General features: G+C 38.9%; 1 protein-coding gene across 2 annotated transcripts in view; it reads left to right on the top strand.

Moving 5' to 3' along the window:
• Nucleotides 1–12,666, top strand: part of BZW2 (basic leucine zipper and W2 domains 2) — a 65,152-nt gene extending 52,486 nt beyond the window's left edge. For both annotated transcript variants that reach the window (XM_040472520.1, XM_040472519.1), the window contains exons 9-12: nucleotides 614–760; nucleotides 2,221–2,359; nucleotides 10,612–10,734; nucleotides 12,206–12,666. In XM_040472520.1, the coding sequence (XP_040328454.1) occupies nucleotides 614–760; nucleotides 2,221–2,359; nucleotides 10,612–10,734; nucleotides 12,206–12,234 (438 nt within the window). In that variant the 3' untranslated portion in view covers nucleotides 12,235–12,666. The remainder of the gene's footprint in view (nucleotides 1–613; nucleotides 761–2,220; nucleotides 2,360–10,611; nucleotides 10,735–12,205) is intronic.
• The last annotated feature ends 1,453 nt before the right edge of the window (nucleotides 12,667–14,119 follow it).

The following is a 14,119-nucleotide window of genomic DNA, read 5'->3' as shown; positions in this document are numbered from 1 at the left end:
ATTCCATACTGTCAGATTTGAGGATAAATTTGCATATCAAACATAATTTTAAGGGGAAAATAACCTGTCCAGTGTTGCTGCGTTAATATGTATCATATAAAAAATGGCTTTGGCACTTTACAGCTTATTTTCATGGCTCATGAGAGTCTAAAGTAATAATTAAGAATGAATTCTGGTAAATCGACTTGTACAAACCCAACACGTTATTCATCTAGAGGTTTAAAATTGTGAGTTGGAGGTAAAGGTTCACAGCTCTGTGAGCTAATTTCAAACCCAGAGAGTCAAACCAGCTCAAGTCGTCTGTTCTGCTGGACCCAAAGGGGTGCTGCATGTAAAAGAATAACTTCTAAGAAACAAAGATTCCCTCTCACTTCCTATTATCCAGCAGCTCCTGGCCAGAGATAAGCCTATTAATTTTGGAACTAAAAATAAATCTGCTTTGAGAACAAATCATTGTGTTTTTCCTCCCTCTTGTAATCTGAGAGTATGTACTGGGAAGGGAGGGGCTGAGCAGAATATTTATCCACCCAAAGCCTTTTACTGACCAGGCATGGTGACAGGGAAACTGCCATCTGCCCGTTAACTCTCTGACCCCTTTTTCCATGAAATGTAGGTGGTGCTCTATGTTAAGGAAGAAATGAAGAGGAATGATCTTCCGGAAACAGCAGTGATTGGACTTCTGTGGACCTGTATAATGAATGCTGTTGAATGGAACAAGAAGGAAGAACTCGTTGCAGAGCAGGCCCTTAAGCATCTGAAGGTACGGGATCAACAGGAAACAGTCTTGGCCACAGACCAATTGTAGCTCTTAACTGTATGATACATGGGTTCTAACTGCCGTTCACCCAGGTTTGGGCCAAAGGCATTATTTCCCGTCTAAGAGTAAAGTCTTACTAAACACAGTGTCAGAAAACACACAGAATAATTAAAGTTAAAGAGAAATATGGTCTAACTGTATTGGTTTCCTTTTACATGACAAAAATTCCTGGTAATATTTTTGTTTAAGTAAACTACAAATTGGTATTAGAATTTGAAAAGTATCTACTCCTGAAACCAGTATTGTACTGTATGTTAACTAAACAGCATTTAAATAAAAATTCCAAAACATTTGAAAAGTATCTGAGTGGTGGAAGAGATCAACTGTGTAAATAACATGTTTTTGAGCAAGGATAAATGTTTTTGCTTTCATTAATTGTCTTCTCCCTATAAAACTATATTAAGATGAGTGAAAGACATATCTTCCTTCCGAGTTTACATTTGAATTGGGAAGCAAAGACTACCTAGTAGAGGGGCACCTGGTTAGCTCAGTCGGTTGAGCATCCATCTCTTGATTTCACCTCAGGTCATGATCTCACGGTTCATGAGATCAAGCCCCACCTCGGGCTCTGTACTGACAGCACAGAGTCTGCTTGGGATTCTCTCTCTCCCTCTCTCTTTGCCCCTCCCCTCCTCACATGCACACACTCTTTCCTTCTCTCAAGATATAAATAAATGTAAAATAAAAAGACTGCCTAGTGGCTCTGGGTTGATGGCTCAGAGCCTGGAGCCTGTTTCCGATTCTGTGTCTCCCTCTCTCTCTGCCCCTCCCCCGTTCATGCTCTGTCTCTCTCTGTCGCAAAAATAAATAAACGTTGAAAAAAAAAAAAAAGACTGCCTAGTGGAAACTAGGTAGCATACAAATTAAAGATAATCCTCTGTGTTTAGAACAGAGGAGTGAGTGAAATCTGCAGGTTAAGTTGATCAGGGAAAGCTCCTTGGAGGAGATTTGTGTTGAAATGAGAAAACGTTGGTTCAACATCAGTGACTAGAAGCCAAGGACAATTAGGACAAAGGGAACAATAGGAACTAAGCCATAAAGATGACCTGTGAGGGTGTCTGGGATGTCTAGGGAAAGAACTCCACACTCCACCAGTACTAAATGTAGCCACCCCAAGACCTCACTCTGCCTCCTTTTCATAGTGCCCTTTAAACAGTAGCATAAGTTACCTTTAATAGTGTCAGAATTTTATTTGGTCTCTTCTTTTAGTGGGTACATTGAGAGAAATCTGATAAGATGCTGGGCTAAAAAATTAATTTTGATTGGACACAATGTTCTAATGAGATAACCCTTAAAGTGAAAGCTTCCTAAAGAAATCTCCAGATTTCTGTTGTGTTTCAAGTATTGTCTCTGTACCTCCCCAGAAAGTTAATGGTTGGTTTTACTCCCCACTTGTATTTCAGCAATACGCTCCACTCCTGGCTGTGTTCAGCTCCCAAGGCCAGTCAGAGCTGATCCTCCTCCAGAAGGTTCAAGAATACTGTTATGACAACATCCATTTCATGAAAGCTTTTCAGAAGATCGTGGTTCTCTTTTATAAAGGTATCTATCCATATTGCCCTACCGCTCTGTTTCCCTGTTTTGTTGAAGGTCTTTGAGGGCCAGCGCAAGGGCTAAGGCAGAGGGAGACATGGGAGTCATGCTAAACTTTGTAAGTTTTAGTGAGACAGCCGTATTATGTTAGAAGAGAGAAAGTGTATATGCCACATATTCATGGTCTCAAGAACCAGCCTGATGAAGCCCCTGGGCACATTGCCAGAAGACTACTGATAAACCGGTTATTATTTTGCGGGAGGGTGGGGGGCTGGTGAAAAAGACTGTAATAACAGAAAGTAATTAGGTCTATTTTTGAATTGTAAGAATTAGCTCTAATAACTATAATTACCAAAGTCTGCCTATAGTATATTGAGATCTTCTCAGATGCCATAAAGCTGACTAAAATTATTGAAATAATTAGCTTTTTACTTTGTATTTTAATTATTTGGCCCAGCCATTCTCCTGTTTTTCAAGGAAATGACTATTTTTAGATTTCCCTTTACTGTCTTTTCATTATATTTGTAAGGATTAGGTTGTCATGGCAACTGGCACTGCCTTCAATAAATGAATGCTATTAGGGTTTTAACTGATCTCCATGTCTATACCTACAGTATATAAAAAATAATCCTGGACTATTCTTTGGTCTGAGTTCATGTAGTTTTATGGGGGAGGAGGGAAGAACACTTAGGAAATAACACATTTTGAACATTATAAAATGTTTGTTAGAAGGTACAGCAATCTTAAATGGCAATTTAATATAGAAAGAAAAAGTAAAGTACAAATTAACATCAGCCAAATCTTTCTTTTCCTTTTGATGTGTTCTTAAATTTGTCTACTTTTTTAATGTGTATTTTGAGAGAGAGAGAGAGCGAACAAGCAAATTGGGGAGGGCGGGAGAGAGAGGGACGCAGAGGATCCAAAGTAGGCTCTCCGCTGTCAGCAGGGCTCAACCTCATGAACTGTGAGATCATGACCTGAGCCAAAGTCCAGTGCTCAACCAACTGAGCCACTGAGGCACCTCTTACATTTGTCTATCTTGGATGATCATTTGGGCGAATTAGTATAAAAATTTTACATCATTTATTAATGACTACTTTATAGATGTTAATGGCACTTCACAGAGCCTTAACTGGCCATCAAGATTCTTCAGATGGATATATATCTTGCCCCAGGTGTTTGGGTGATAATTTACTTTCTCAGCATTAAGGTATTCGGCACAATCTTTGTTATATCAGTAGGAGAAAGTACTGACTGCTAAGTCTCATTTGAAGTAATTTGGGTTTTCCTCCGGCCAGATCCAAGTTAGGTCCTCTTGGACATGGTCATGAGAGTCAACATCCTAAAACTAGGGCATAAATGGTCTCCATGGTTACCCATCAGAACCAAATCTGCAGATCATATTGCCAGCCCACCTTCTTTAGCAGCCAAGGAGAAACCATGCCCATCTAGCCTATGGCCATTCTGTCCACATGCACCATAGCAGACTCCACTGTAAACAGGTAGAGAGACCTCAGAAATTTGTTTCCCATTTGCTTTGTGAGTGGCTAGTATTTTCCACTACAGAAAAGCGAACTGTTTATAAACTAGTGCCTAAGCCCACAATTTGCTTTCTTGTCATTTAATAGCTAACCCAACCAGTGTCTCTAACCAAATCTTTTTGTAACTGAAACATATGTGTTGGAACTTTATCTGTAGGAGCACCTCATTTTATTATTGAACTTATTCACCCAAACAAACAAAAAAACCCTACTTTTTTGTCAGTAATGGCATCTATTAAAACACTTTTCCAAATTTCTCATTTTAACCATCAGTGTCAACATCCTTCCCCGTTGACCTCCTTTTAAAAACTACTGACAAAACCGGTTGCTTTCAGTTATTTCCTCTTGTTCGGCCCCATATGCCAAGGAACAGTGACCAGAAATGATAAAATAACCAAGAAATGGGTACCAAAAAGTAAAAACGGAGAAGAATAAACTCTTCCTTAGGCCATTGATAGCTAGGTGGTCACTTTTAAAATAACCAAAAGTTAGTAAGGTCTGTGGAAAGTATGAGCAGACCCACGGGAACATAGGAAGGGGTCAATGTCAATTTTATTCTGGCCTAGTTCTTTTTGTAAATGAAATCAGGAAACTGTAAAGTGAATACCAAAAATAAATCATTGAGAAGTTAAAACTAAATGTTATTTTCTAGGTAATTTCATAATTTCGCACAAAATTGTATATCTAGTCTTTTTCTGAAAGAAGTAATTATATATATATTTTTTTTCTTGGAAACATGGAATCCCCGAGGAGCGATTATTCCATCCCATTTTTTTTTAATTTTTTTTTTTTTAACGTTTATTTATTTTTGAGACAGAGAGAGACAGACCATGAACGGGGGAGGGTCAGAGAGAGGGTGACACAGAATTTGAAACAGGCTCCAGGCTCTGAGTCGTCAGCACAGAGCCCGACGCGGGGCTCGAACTCACGGACCGCGAGATCATGACCTGAGCCGAAGTCGGCCGCTTAACCGACTGAGCCACCCAGGCGCCCCTCCATCCCATTTTTTAAGAGAGTTATGGTGTTTACCTTCTTACCTTTTTTGGATAGTGGTCTTTTATTTGACCTAATTTTATCCAACAAATATCTGGGCACCAGGAGACATATGTTATTTGTTTTTACAAGGATTTGGATGTCCTTGTTCTGTATTTAATACACCTGGAAAGGCTTGATAAACAGTGTTATGTATTAAAGCTGTCTTTTCCCAGCGCTATAACACATATGAATCACCTGGAGAGATTGTTAAAACACGATTTCCCCAGGGATTTGGGTTCTTTTTAATTTTTTTATGTTTATTTTTGAGAGAGAGAGAGAGCATGAGCTGGGGAGAGGCAGAGAGAGAGGGAGACACAGAATCTGAAGCAGGCTCCAGGCTCTGAGCTGGCAGCATGTAGCCCGATACAGGGCTCGAACCCATGAACCAGGAGATCATGACCGGAGCCGAAGTCAGACACTTAACTGACTGAGCCAACCTTTGGGGATTCAGGTTCTGAAGGTGGGTCCAGGGTTGGGCCCACAAATTTGCATTTTGAGAAATTTCCAGGTGATGCTGTGACTGTTGGTCAGGACCACTTGTCTGATGGGTCATTAAATGCCAGAAATGACAAATTCCGTGAACTATGGTAACATGTTTCAAGATTATACTTCTCATTAATTCCACGTACACATACACATTCAACAAATATCAAATAGTATCTTGTTTGTGTCTTTTATGTAATGATGTGGATTCCTTTTATTTACTATAAGGAACACTTTGCTTTATAGCAGGGTTGTGTTTTTTTTTTAATAGAAATAATTTCTTCTTTCCCATTTAATCTATTATGTACGCACACATCTTCTCTGTATTTCTGGAACTTGAGGATGACAGAAACTTGGGAATTTGATTCCCCATGTCTCTGACAAACCTATTTTTTTTTAACAAATGCCATTATTGAAAGATTTTTTTTTAACATATAAATAACAGGGAAATAAAAGTGAATAAACTGTAAATAATATTTTTCACTAATGAACTAAAAAAGTGGTGATTTGTCATTTAGTAAAGATTCTCTTTCTGATTTAATTTTTTTTTTTAACGTTTATTTATTATTTTTGGGACAGAGAGAGACAGAGCATGAACGGGGGAGGGGCAGAGAGAGAGGGAGACACAGAATCGGAAGCAGGCTCCAGGCTCTGAGCCATCAGCCCAGAGCCTGACGCGGGGCTCGAACTCACGGAGCGCGAGATCGTGACCTGGCTGAAGTCGGACGCTTAACCAACTGCGCCACCCAGGCGCCCCCTCTTTCTGATTTAAATCTAGATTTTTGTATTTCTGTGCAATAGGAAAAATAAATCCATCGCTAACCTTCAATCATCACGTTATTCATTTTTGAAATAATTTCTTTCTCTTCCTTTCTAAAGCCAAGTACCATACTCTCAGCATGTTCATCTGAGAGAAATATAAACCTGTCAGGTACTGGCACTGTGTCATGGGTTTTATTGTTTGCAGATACTTCTTAGGTTAATTTCTGTCCCTTGTGGATATTTTTCTGAAAGAAACTTCCTGTTCTCATTCTAAAAAAAAAAAAAAAAAAAAAAAAAAAAAAAAGGTGAGTGGCCTTCTCGCTATACATTATCAATATTCTTAGGGTAAATTATGTTTCACTTAATGTCCCTGTGTGATGCCTGTAATGAAATTTTTAGTTCATTAAAAAATAATGAATTTCCTAAGTTCCAAGTCATAGTTTTTAACTTAAATATGTAAGTAATGTTCTCGAAAGCTTTGCCATTCTCAAACCACTCGTACAGTAATTCCTCTTTGATCATCACAAAAACCTAACATTTAAATTCTAACTCTGCAAATTGAGAAATATGTAGTTGTTCTCATCGAGTTAATTAATCTGTCCATTATACATTTATTGAATGCATAGGAGATGGCAGGCCTTCCATTAAATGCTGGAAGTGAGTTAATGAACAGAATAGTTCCTGAGTTCCTGGATTTCAGAGTGTAAAAGAAAACCAAGGATTACAATCCTCGTTTCATTTCTTTTTTTTTTTTTTTTTTTAATTTTTTTTTTCAACGTTTATTTATTTTTGGGACAGAGAGAGACAGAGCATGAACGGGGGAGGGGCAGAGAGAGAGGGAGACACAGAATCGGAAACAGGCTCCAGGCTCTGAGCCATCAGCCCAGAGCCCGACGCGGGGCTCGAACTCACGGACCGCGAGATCGTGACCTGGCTGAAGTCGGACGCTTAACCGACTGCGCCACCCAGGCGCCCCCCTCGTTTCATTTCTAAAATGAGGCTCACACAGAGGGTGATACTGAGGAAGGGCACACAGCATTCCACCAGACGTAATGAAGAAGTTGGCCAGACAGGATAGAGAAAATTATTTTTTAATCTGAGGGAGTTCTACATGCAATTGTAGGATGTCTGCTTTTCTTATGGGACTTGCACTGATATTCTGTATTCCTAGTAGGATTTCTCTGGGAGATCCCAGCAAACACTTTGCTGCTTCTCTCTATTAATGAGAACTCTCCCCACTTTCCCTTAGTGGAGAGAAAAAAAGTTCTCTCTTTATTTCTCAAGAAGTTCTTTCCTCTTTAGATTAGACTTTTCACTAAACAAAAGTTGAGTGTCTTTTTAAGCTTTTCGATGTTTGTGCTTTGCCCCCTAAGTTGCCCTGGGTGGTTGCTTTTGTCCCTTTGTTATTATTTATTCCCCCCCTCTACGAGGAGTACGGTCTTGCAGGCAGAATTCATTACAAAATTAGGCTTTTCTAAGAACTCAGCTTTGCACCTGGTCTCCTTTTCTGCTAACAGTGTATCTGATAAGTTTTACCTAATGATCTAATATCTGTGGTTGACAAGATTTTAGTAGCTGCATGCCCTCTTTCAGCCTCTGTGGGGCAATAAAACACATGAATGAGTTCTCCATCTTCAGAAGAAAAACCTGAGACAAATAATAACCTTAAAGTGCAGCCTCAATCAGCTTTCCACCATGAGCATGGTATCACCACAATTCATTAAAGTGGGGAGTTAACATAGCATTTCCCTATGTGTTTGTCACATTTTAAATTCCATTTGTTTTATAATAGTAATAGTTCTGTAGTACTTGCATATAATTTATAAGCTGAAAAGCATACATATGTTGGTTGTATGCGCTCAAAATTGTCCCATTAGGGGAGCATGATCAAAAAATTTGGAACTTAAGCTGTCTAAATCACAAACATCTTAAAAATGTTACAAAGACAAAATATTAAAAAGGACATTTATTTATTTAAAGTTTATTTATTTTTGAGAGAGAGAGAGAGCACACAAAAGTGGGTTAGGAGCAGAGAGGGAGAGAGAATCCCAAGCAGGCTCCACACTGTCAGCACAGAGCCCGATGCCGGGATCAAACCCACAAACCATGAGATCGTGACCTGAGGCAAAGCCTGGCACTTGACTGACTGAGCCACCCAGGAGCCCTAAATAGGACCTTTAAGCTCCATGTTGGAGGGGCACCTAGATGGCTCAGTCAGTTACTAGTCCAACTTCGGCTCAGGTCATGATCTCACGGTTTGTGAGTTCGAGCCCCACATGGGCTCTGCGCTGACAGCTCAGGACCTGGAACCTGCTTCAGATTCTGTGTCTCCCATTTCTCCGCTCTTCCCCCACTCCACACACACATACTCTCTCTCTCTCTGTCTCTTTCTCTCTCAAAAATAAATAAACTTTAAAGTAAATAAATAAATAACATAAAATCCATGTCAGAGCTAATAAGTGTTCTCAAAGTCTGCGCAAAGCAGCCTTGCACAAGAACAAGTCACTTCCTCAGGCTGGGAAGCATTTGCTCCTCTCCTCAGCTAACACTGGGATTCGATGGCAGTTTTTCATTGTTGTGAGTGCAGGGTGTGAGTTGGAAGTAGAAGCTAAAAGCTAACAATAATTCTCTAGGACAACTGATTCTGATTTTTACACCAAATTCTTATAGATGAGTAAATCCAGACTTTTTTCTCCCTTTACACTTTGGAGTGTATTTCTTAATAAAAACAAACAAAACAAACTTGATATTTTCTAAAACCAGTCCTGTGCATTTTTCGTCAGTTCATTCTCTTCCATTGAATCCAAGCCAGTTATTAATTTTGAGAAAAAAAAAAAAAAAAACTTCAGGTTTTGGTTATGAAAACATCAGTGGTGTTTTCAATGAAAACAATAGTGGTGTTTTCATTGAAACCATCTCACTATTTTTCTCATTTTTTGTAAGTTAAAATTCTCTTTCAACTGCACAAACATCATTAGCATGATTTATCGGCATTTTTGGTGGATTGCGCAGGCATTGAGGACAATAATACCCTTTTTATCTGCATCCCATCTCGTTTCTTACTCTGAAATCTGAAAAGACAACCCATTGGAACATTGGCAAAATACGTAGGCTATCATTTTCATATTTTCCTTCCTAAACATTAAATGGTCTAAATTAATGGTAACTTGAGGGTTTCAAGGCACATTTCTGGAGTTTAGAATTTAAGGTAACGAGTATTAGTAGATAATTCATTTTGCTGGAAACCTGTAAGAAGTCCACCTAATGTCTCTTTTTCTCTTAATGGAGTACAAGGAAAACATTACTCTTGTGACTTAAGATATTATGCTATAAGAGATTCATGACTTAGCAGTAGAATAATCATAGGGGCACCTGGGTGGCTTGGTCAGCTAAGCATCTGACACTTGATTTCAGCTCAGGTCCATGATCTCATGGTTTGTGAGATTCAGCTCCACAAAGACCTCTGCACTGACAGCATGGAGCCAGCTTGAGATTCTCTCTCTCTCTCTCTCTCTCTCTCTCTCTCTCTCTCTCTCTCTGTGCCCCTTCCCCCACTCACACTCTTAATATAAACTTAAAAAAAAGAGTAAAATAGGATTTTGACTGTATTGGTCCTGTGATACACCCAGAAAGCTGATCTTCACGTTTAACTGTAAATAGCATTATTACATTCTAGTTATGTGTTTTTATTTGCCATTTTTATTTTTTTCCTCCTAAAAGAGTAAATCGCCTTAAAAGACCAGTCATTTGAGGTTGCTATTTAATCAAGACGTGTTTGGAGTTGGCAGGACACATAGTGTTCTGAATCGCTGGAATTGCTGATTCATTTGCAAAATTACAAAATAACCCAGTTTCCTACCAGCAAATTAGCACTGAGAAAGACTTCCAAGTCCCAGTAGTGACTCACAGATAAGCTTGCAATATATCATACCTGATGAGATGTATATCGTCGTCATCACTAAAGTATTTGCCAAGCTAACTCCCAAAATACAGCACTGTGCTATATTGGAAATGAGCTTGGTTCCTGTTTCTTGATAAGTGTCAGATACGGAGTTCTTTTATAACAGCACTTTTAATATTTAAAGTCATTGCTTTCTATTAAATTATGAGACATAGGGGCGCCTGGGTGGCGCAGTCGGTTGAGCGTCCGACTTCAGCCAGGTCATGATCTCGCGGTCCGTGAGTTCGAGCCCCGCGTCGGGCTCTGGGCTGATGGCTCAGAGCCTGGAGCCTGTTTCCGATTCTGTCTCCCTCTCTCTCTGCCCCTCCCCCGTTCATGCTCTGTCTCTCTCTGTCCCAAAAATAAATAAACGTTGAAAAAAAAATTAAAAAAAAAATAATAATAATAAAAAAAATAAATTATGAGACATAAAGTTGCTTTTTTTTACAAAAACATCATATTTATGTAGTAACTTGGAAATCTTTGCTTTGAAATTGCAGCTGATGTACTGAGTGAAGAAGCAATATTGAAATGGTACAAAGAAGCACATGTTGCCAAAGGCAAAAGTGTTTTTCTTGACCAGATGAAGAAATTCGTTGAGTGGCTACAAAACGCAGAAGAAGGTATGATTCCATTTAACGACTTTGGTGGTCATTTAGCAAATACTTTCTCATTATAATTTAAGGTATCTACCTCTTGCACAGAGTTTTGTTGTTGTAGTTGCTTCTCTAAAACTGAAGGTCTTAGGGTGTCTTCCATATCAAGCATCTTGCCTATAATCTTAGCCTTCCTTTCTGAAATCAAAGCAATGAAAAGTGCTATGTGTTAAAAAAACAAAAGACAAAAAAAAAAAAAAAAAAAAGACAGCCTTTTCAATTATCCACCCTATAGGAGACAAGGGGGAAGAAATCATCAGCAGTTGTGAAAGGAAAAAAAGTATTTGGCTCAATTACACATTATGGGATTATTATTAACCAGTTGACTGGTGCTGAAAATGGGAACACAAGGTGGGAGAATAATAATGGATGAGAGTGAGTCCCACTAAGCCTGAGAAGTTTATTTTAGATGACCCAGAAGGATAAAAGTAATTACAGTCTTCAATAATATTTATGAGCATGCTGCATTATTAGAAAGGCAAAGTTCAACTACTAGGTATTTATCCAGGAGATACAGGTGTGCTGTTTCGAAGGGGCACACGCACCCCAATGTTTACAGCAGCATTATCAACAATAGCCAAAGTATGGAAAAAGCCAAAATGTCCATTGATGGATGAATGGATAAAGAAGTGGTAAATATATACAATGGAGTATTACTTGGCAATCAAAAAGAATGAAATCTTGCCATTTGCAACTACGTGGATGGAACTGGAGGCTTTATGCTAAGTGAAATTAGTCAGTCAGAGAAAGACAAATATCATATGAATTCACTCATGAGGACTTTAAGAGACAAAACAGATGAAAATAAAGGAAGGGAAACAAAAATAATATAAAAACAGGGAGGGGGACAAAACAGAAGAGACTCATAAATATGGAGAACAAACTGAGGGTTACTGGAGGGGTTGTGGGAGGGGGGATAGGCTAAATGGGTAAGGAGCTTAAGGAATCTACTCCTGAAATAATTATTGCACTATAGGCTAACTAACTTGGATGTAAATTAAAAAAAAAAAAAAAAATCCACATCTTAAACTCACCAAGTTGTACATGTTAAATATGTATAGCTTTTTGTATATCAGTCATAGGTCAATAAAATGGTTTAAAAAATAAACAAATAAAATAAAAATTAAAAAATGGAAAGGCAAAGTTCATTTAAAAGCAAAAAAGGAATGAATGTTTGACTGTTTTTCCTAGTCAGTGCATGACCAGGGCAAAAAACAATGCCTTTTGGGGGTTGGGGTAGGTAGCATATTGGAAACTCTTTCAAATCTCTAAAGGAGTCTTTGGGGGCCCCTGGCTGGCTCAGTTGAGAGAGTCTTCAACTCTCCATCTCAGGGTTGAAAGTTTGAGCCCCATGTTGGGCATAAAGTTTACCTAATAGACATTTTACAAAAGGAATCTCTGAATAAAAAACCTGACTTTTCTCTCTCATCTCTCCTAGAATCTGAGTCAGAAGGTGAAGAAAATTAGATGGCTCAAGAAGCACAATAGGCCACCACACAACACTTTTACTGGGAATGCTGAACCATTTGAGAAGAGAAAACTTGGCTTCCGTTTTCACAAAGGAAAAAAAAATTAGGATAGGCTGCCCTTGTGCGAAGGGGGAAATGGTTTTTGTTTTCGTTTTGTTTTTAAATGGAGCCCTGAGGCATCAGCTATTATACTTGGGACTCTACCTCTCACTCACTATATGCTAACTTAAAGCCATTCAACAAGGAGTCCAGTAGGTATCTGAAATTCAATACTCAACAGACTCCTCTTTTTTAGCTGTATTTTTCAGGTACTGTGTGGTGAACGCCCCACTGGTGTCTATTACAGGGCCACTTTGGTAGTTGTGTATCTGCTCGTGTATGTGATTTGACAAACCAGTTTTTTAAAATAAATGGCTTTTTAAAAATCTGGGCTTATATTCTCAGAGCTTTTATTTCTTCAGAGCACACGGCTTCTTCCACAGACGACATTTCAGCGTTAGGCTTTTTTTCTCCGTCCGGAATTTTGAAAGGTTCCTCTCTTGTCATCTATAAAAACAACTCTGTTCCTTTTGCCATGATAAGTACCACATCTCAGTTGTCTTCATATTGAAATGGAAATTGACCCAAAATACATGCACGTTAGCACAAACACCAGGAAGTGATCGTATTAACAGTTTTTAGGTATGTAAATACATTGTTCCACACTTCTTGTGTTTACCCTCAGCGCAATTTCCTCCCCGTTTGGAGGAGAGCTAGTGTACATATGTAAATAGATCTTTGTTTATATTTATAACTAGGGGATTTTAGTCTTTAAAATATCTTGTTCTCAGTAGTAGCAGTGGGAGGCATCTTACTGTTGGGTCAAGCTCTTTGTTTTATGACACAGTTCTTTCCTAACTCTTGGAAAACTTAAGGGCTGTACCTGTTGCTGTTAGGGTAATGGTAATCTTCAAGACAAACATTTTAAGTAAGAGTTGAAATGGAGAGGATCCATTGGAAACAACAGTCACCAGGTTAAGTATATGAAGAGCTTTATCACTACCGTATCACCATCCTGTATCAAAAGATAGTTTTCTAGGTTCCTGTTTGTCCTCAGGAAGAAAAGGTAATCTTTTCCCTAGGACTAGACCACACACGTAAATCTGTGACATGATGGATTCCACCTGTCTTTTAAGTAATCAGCCTTTGATAACTTTCTGTCTTCCCATAGAGCACTCTCAGGTTCACTGTCCCAACAGAGAAATATCGATTTGAATAGATGTTTTTGAAAAATCATCTATAGGGGCGCCTGGGTGGCGCAGTCGGTTAAGCGTCCGACTTCAGCCAGGTCACGATCTCGCGGTCCGTGAGTTCGAGCCCCGCATCAGGCTCTGGGCTGATGGCTCAGAGCCTGGAGCCTGTTTCCGATTCTGTGTCTCCCTCTCTCTCTGCTCCTCCCCCGTTCATGCTCTGTCTCTCTCTGTCCCAAAAATAAATAAACGTTGAAAAAAAAAATTTAAAAAAAAATCATCTATATGTGAGAATGTCATTTTCATAACATGAGAAATAATAATGACAGGAATGATGGGAAGTCAGAATAAAGAGCCTTACAGCACCTTGAAGTGATTAGAATACCCCCAACGTATGTATATGTATTCTTTCTTAAAATTCTGCTGAGAAATGCCCCTGTTTCCCAGTCTGCCCTTCTATTTTATAGAAGAAAGTATGAACTCATCCATCCCATTATGGTACACTGCTTTGAAGATGAAAACCACCTGGAAATAAACAAAGGGACAATTCTAGAATGCATTGTCTTATAGGACAATCCTTTGAGAGAAAAGCAGGAAGGAACCTGACATGAGAGGTGTCTGATACCTTCTGGGCCATTGAGTCATCACAAGTCT

The sequence above is a fragment of the Herpailurus yagouaroundi genome, unplaced genomic scaffold (assembly GCF_014898765.1).
Source record: "Herpailurus yagouaroundi ecotype Mexico unplaced genomic scaffold, PumYag 100, whole genome shotgun sequence".
NCBI lineage: Eukaryota > Metazoa > Chordata > Mammalia > Carnivora > Felidae > Herpailurus > Herpailurus yagouaroundi.
Note: the sequence above shows the minus strand (reverse complement) of the source record. Positions and strands in the feature narration are given on the sequence as shown.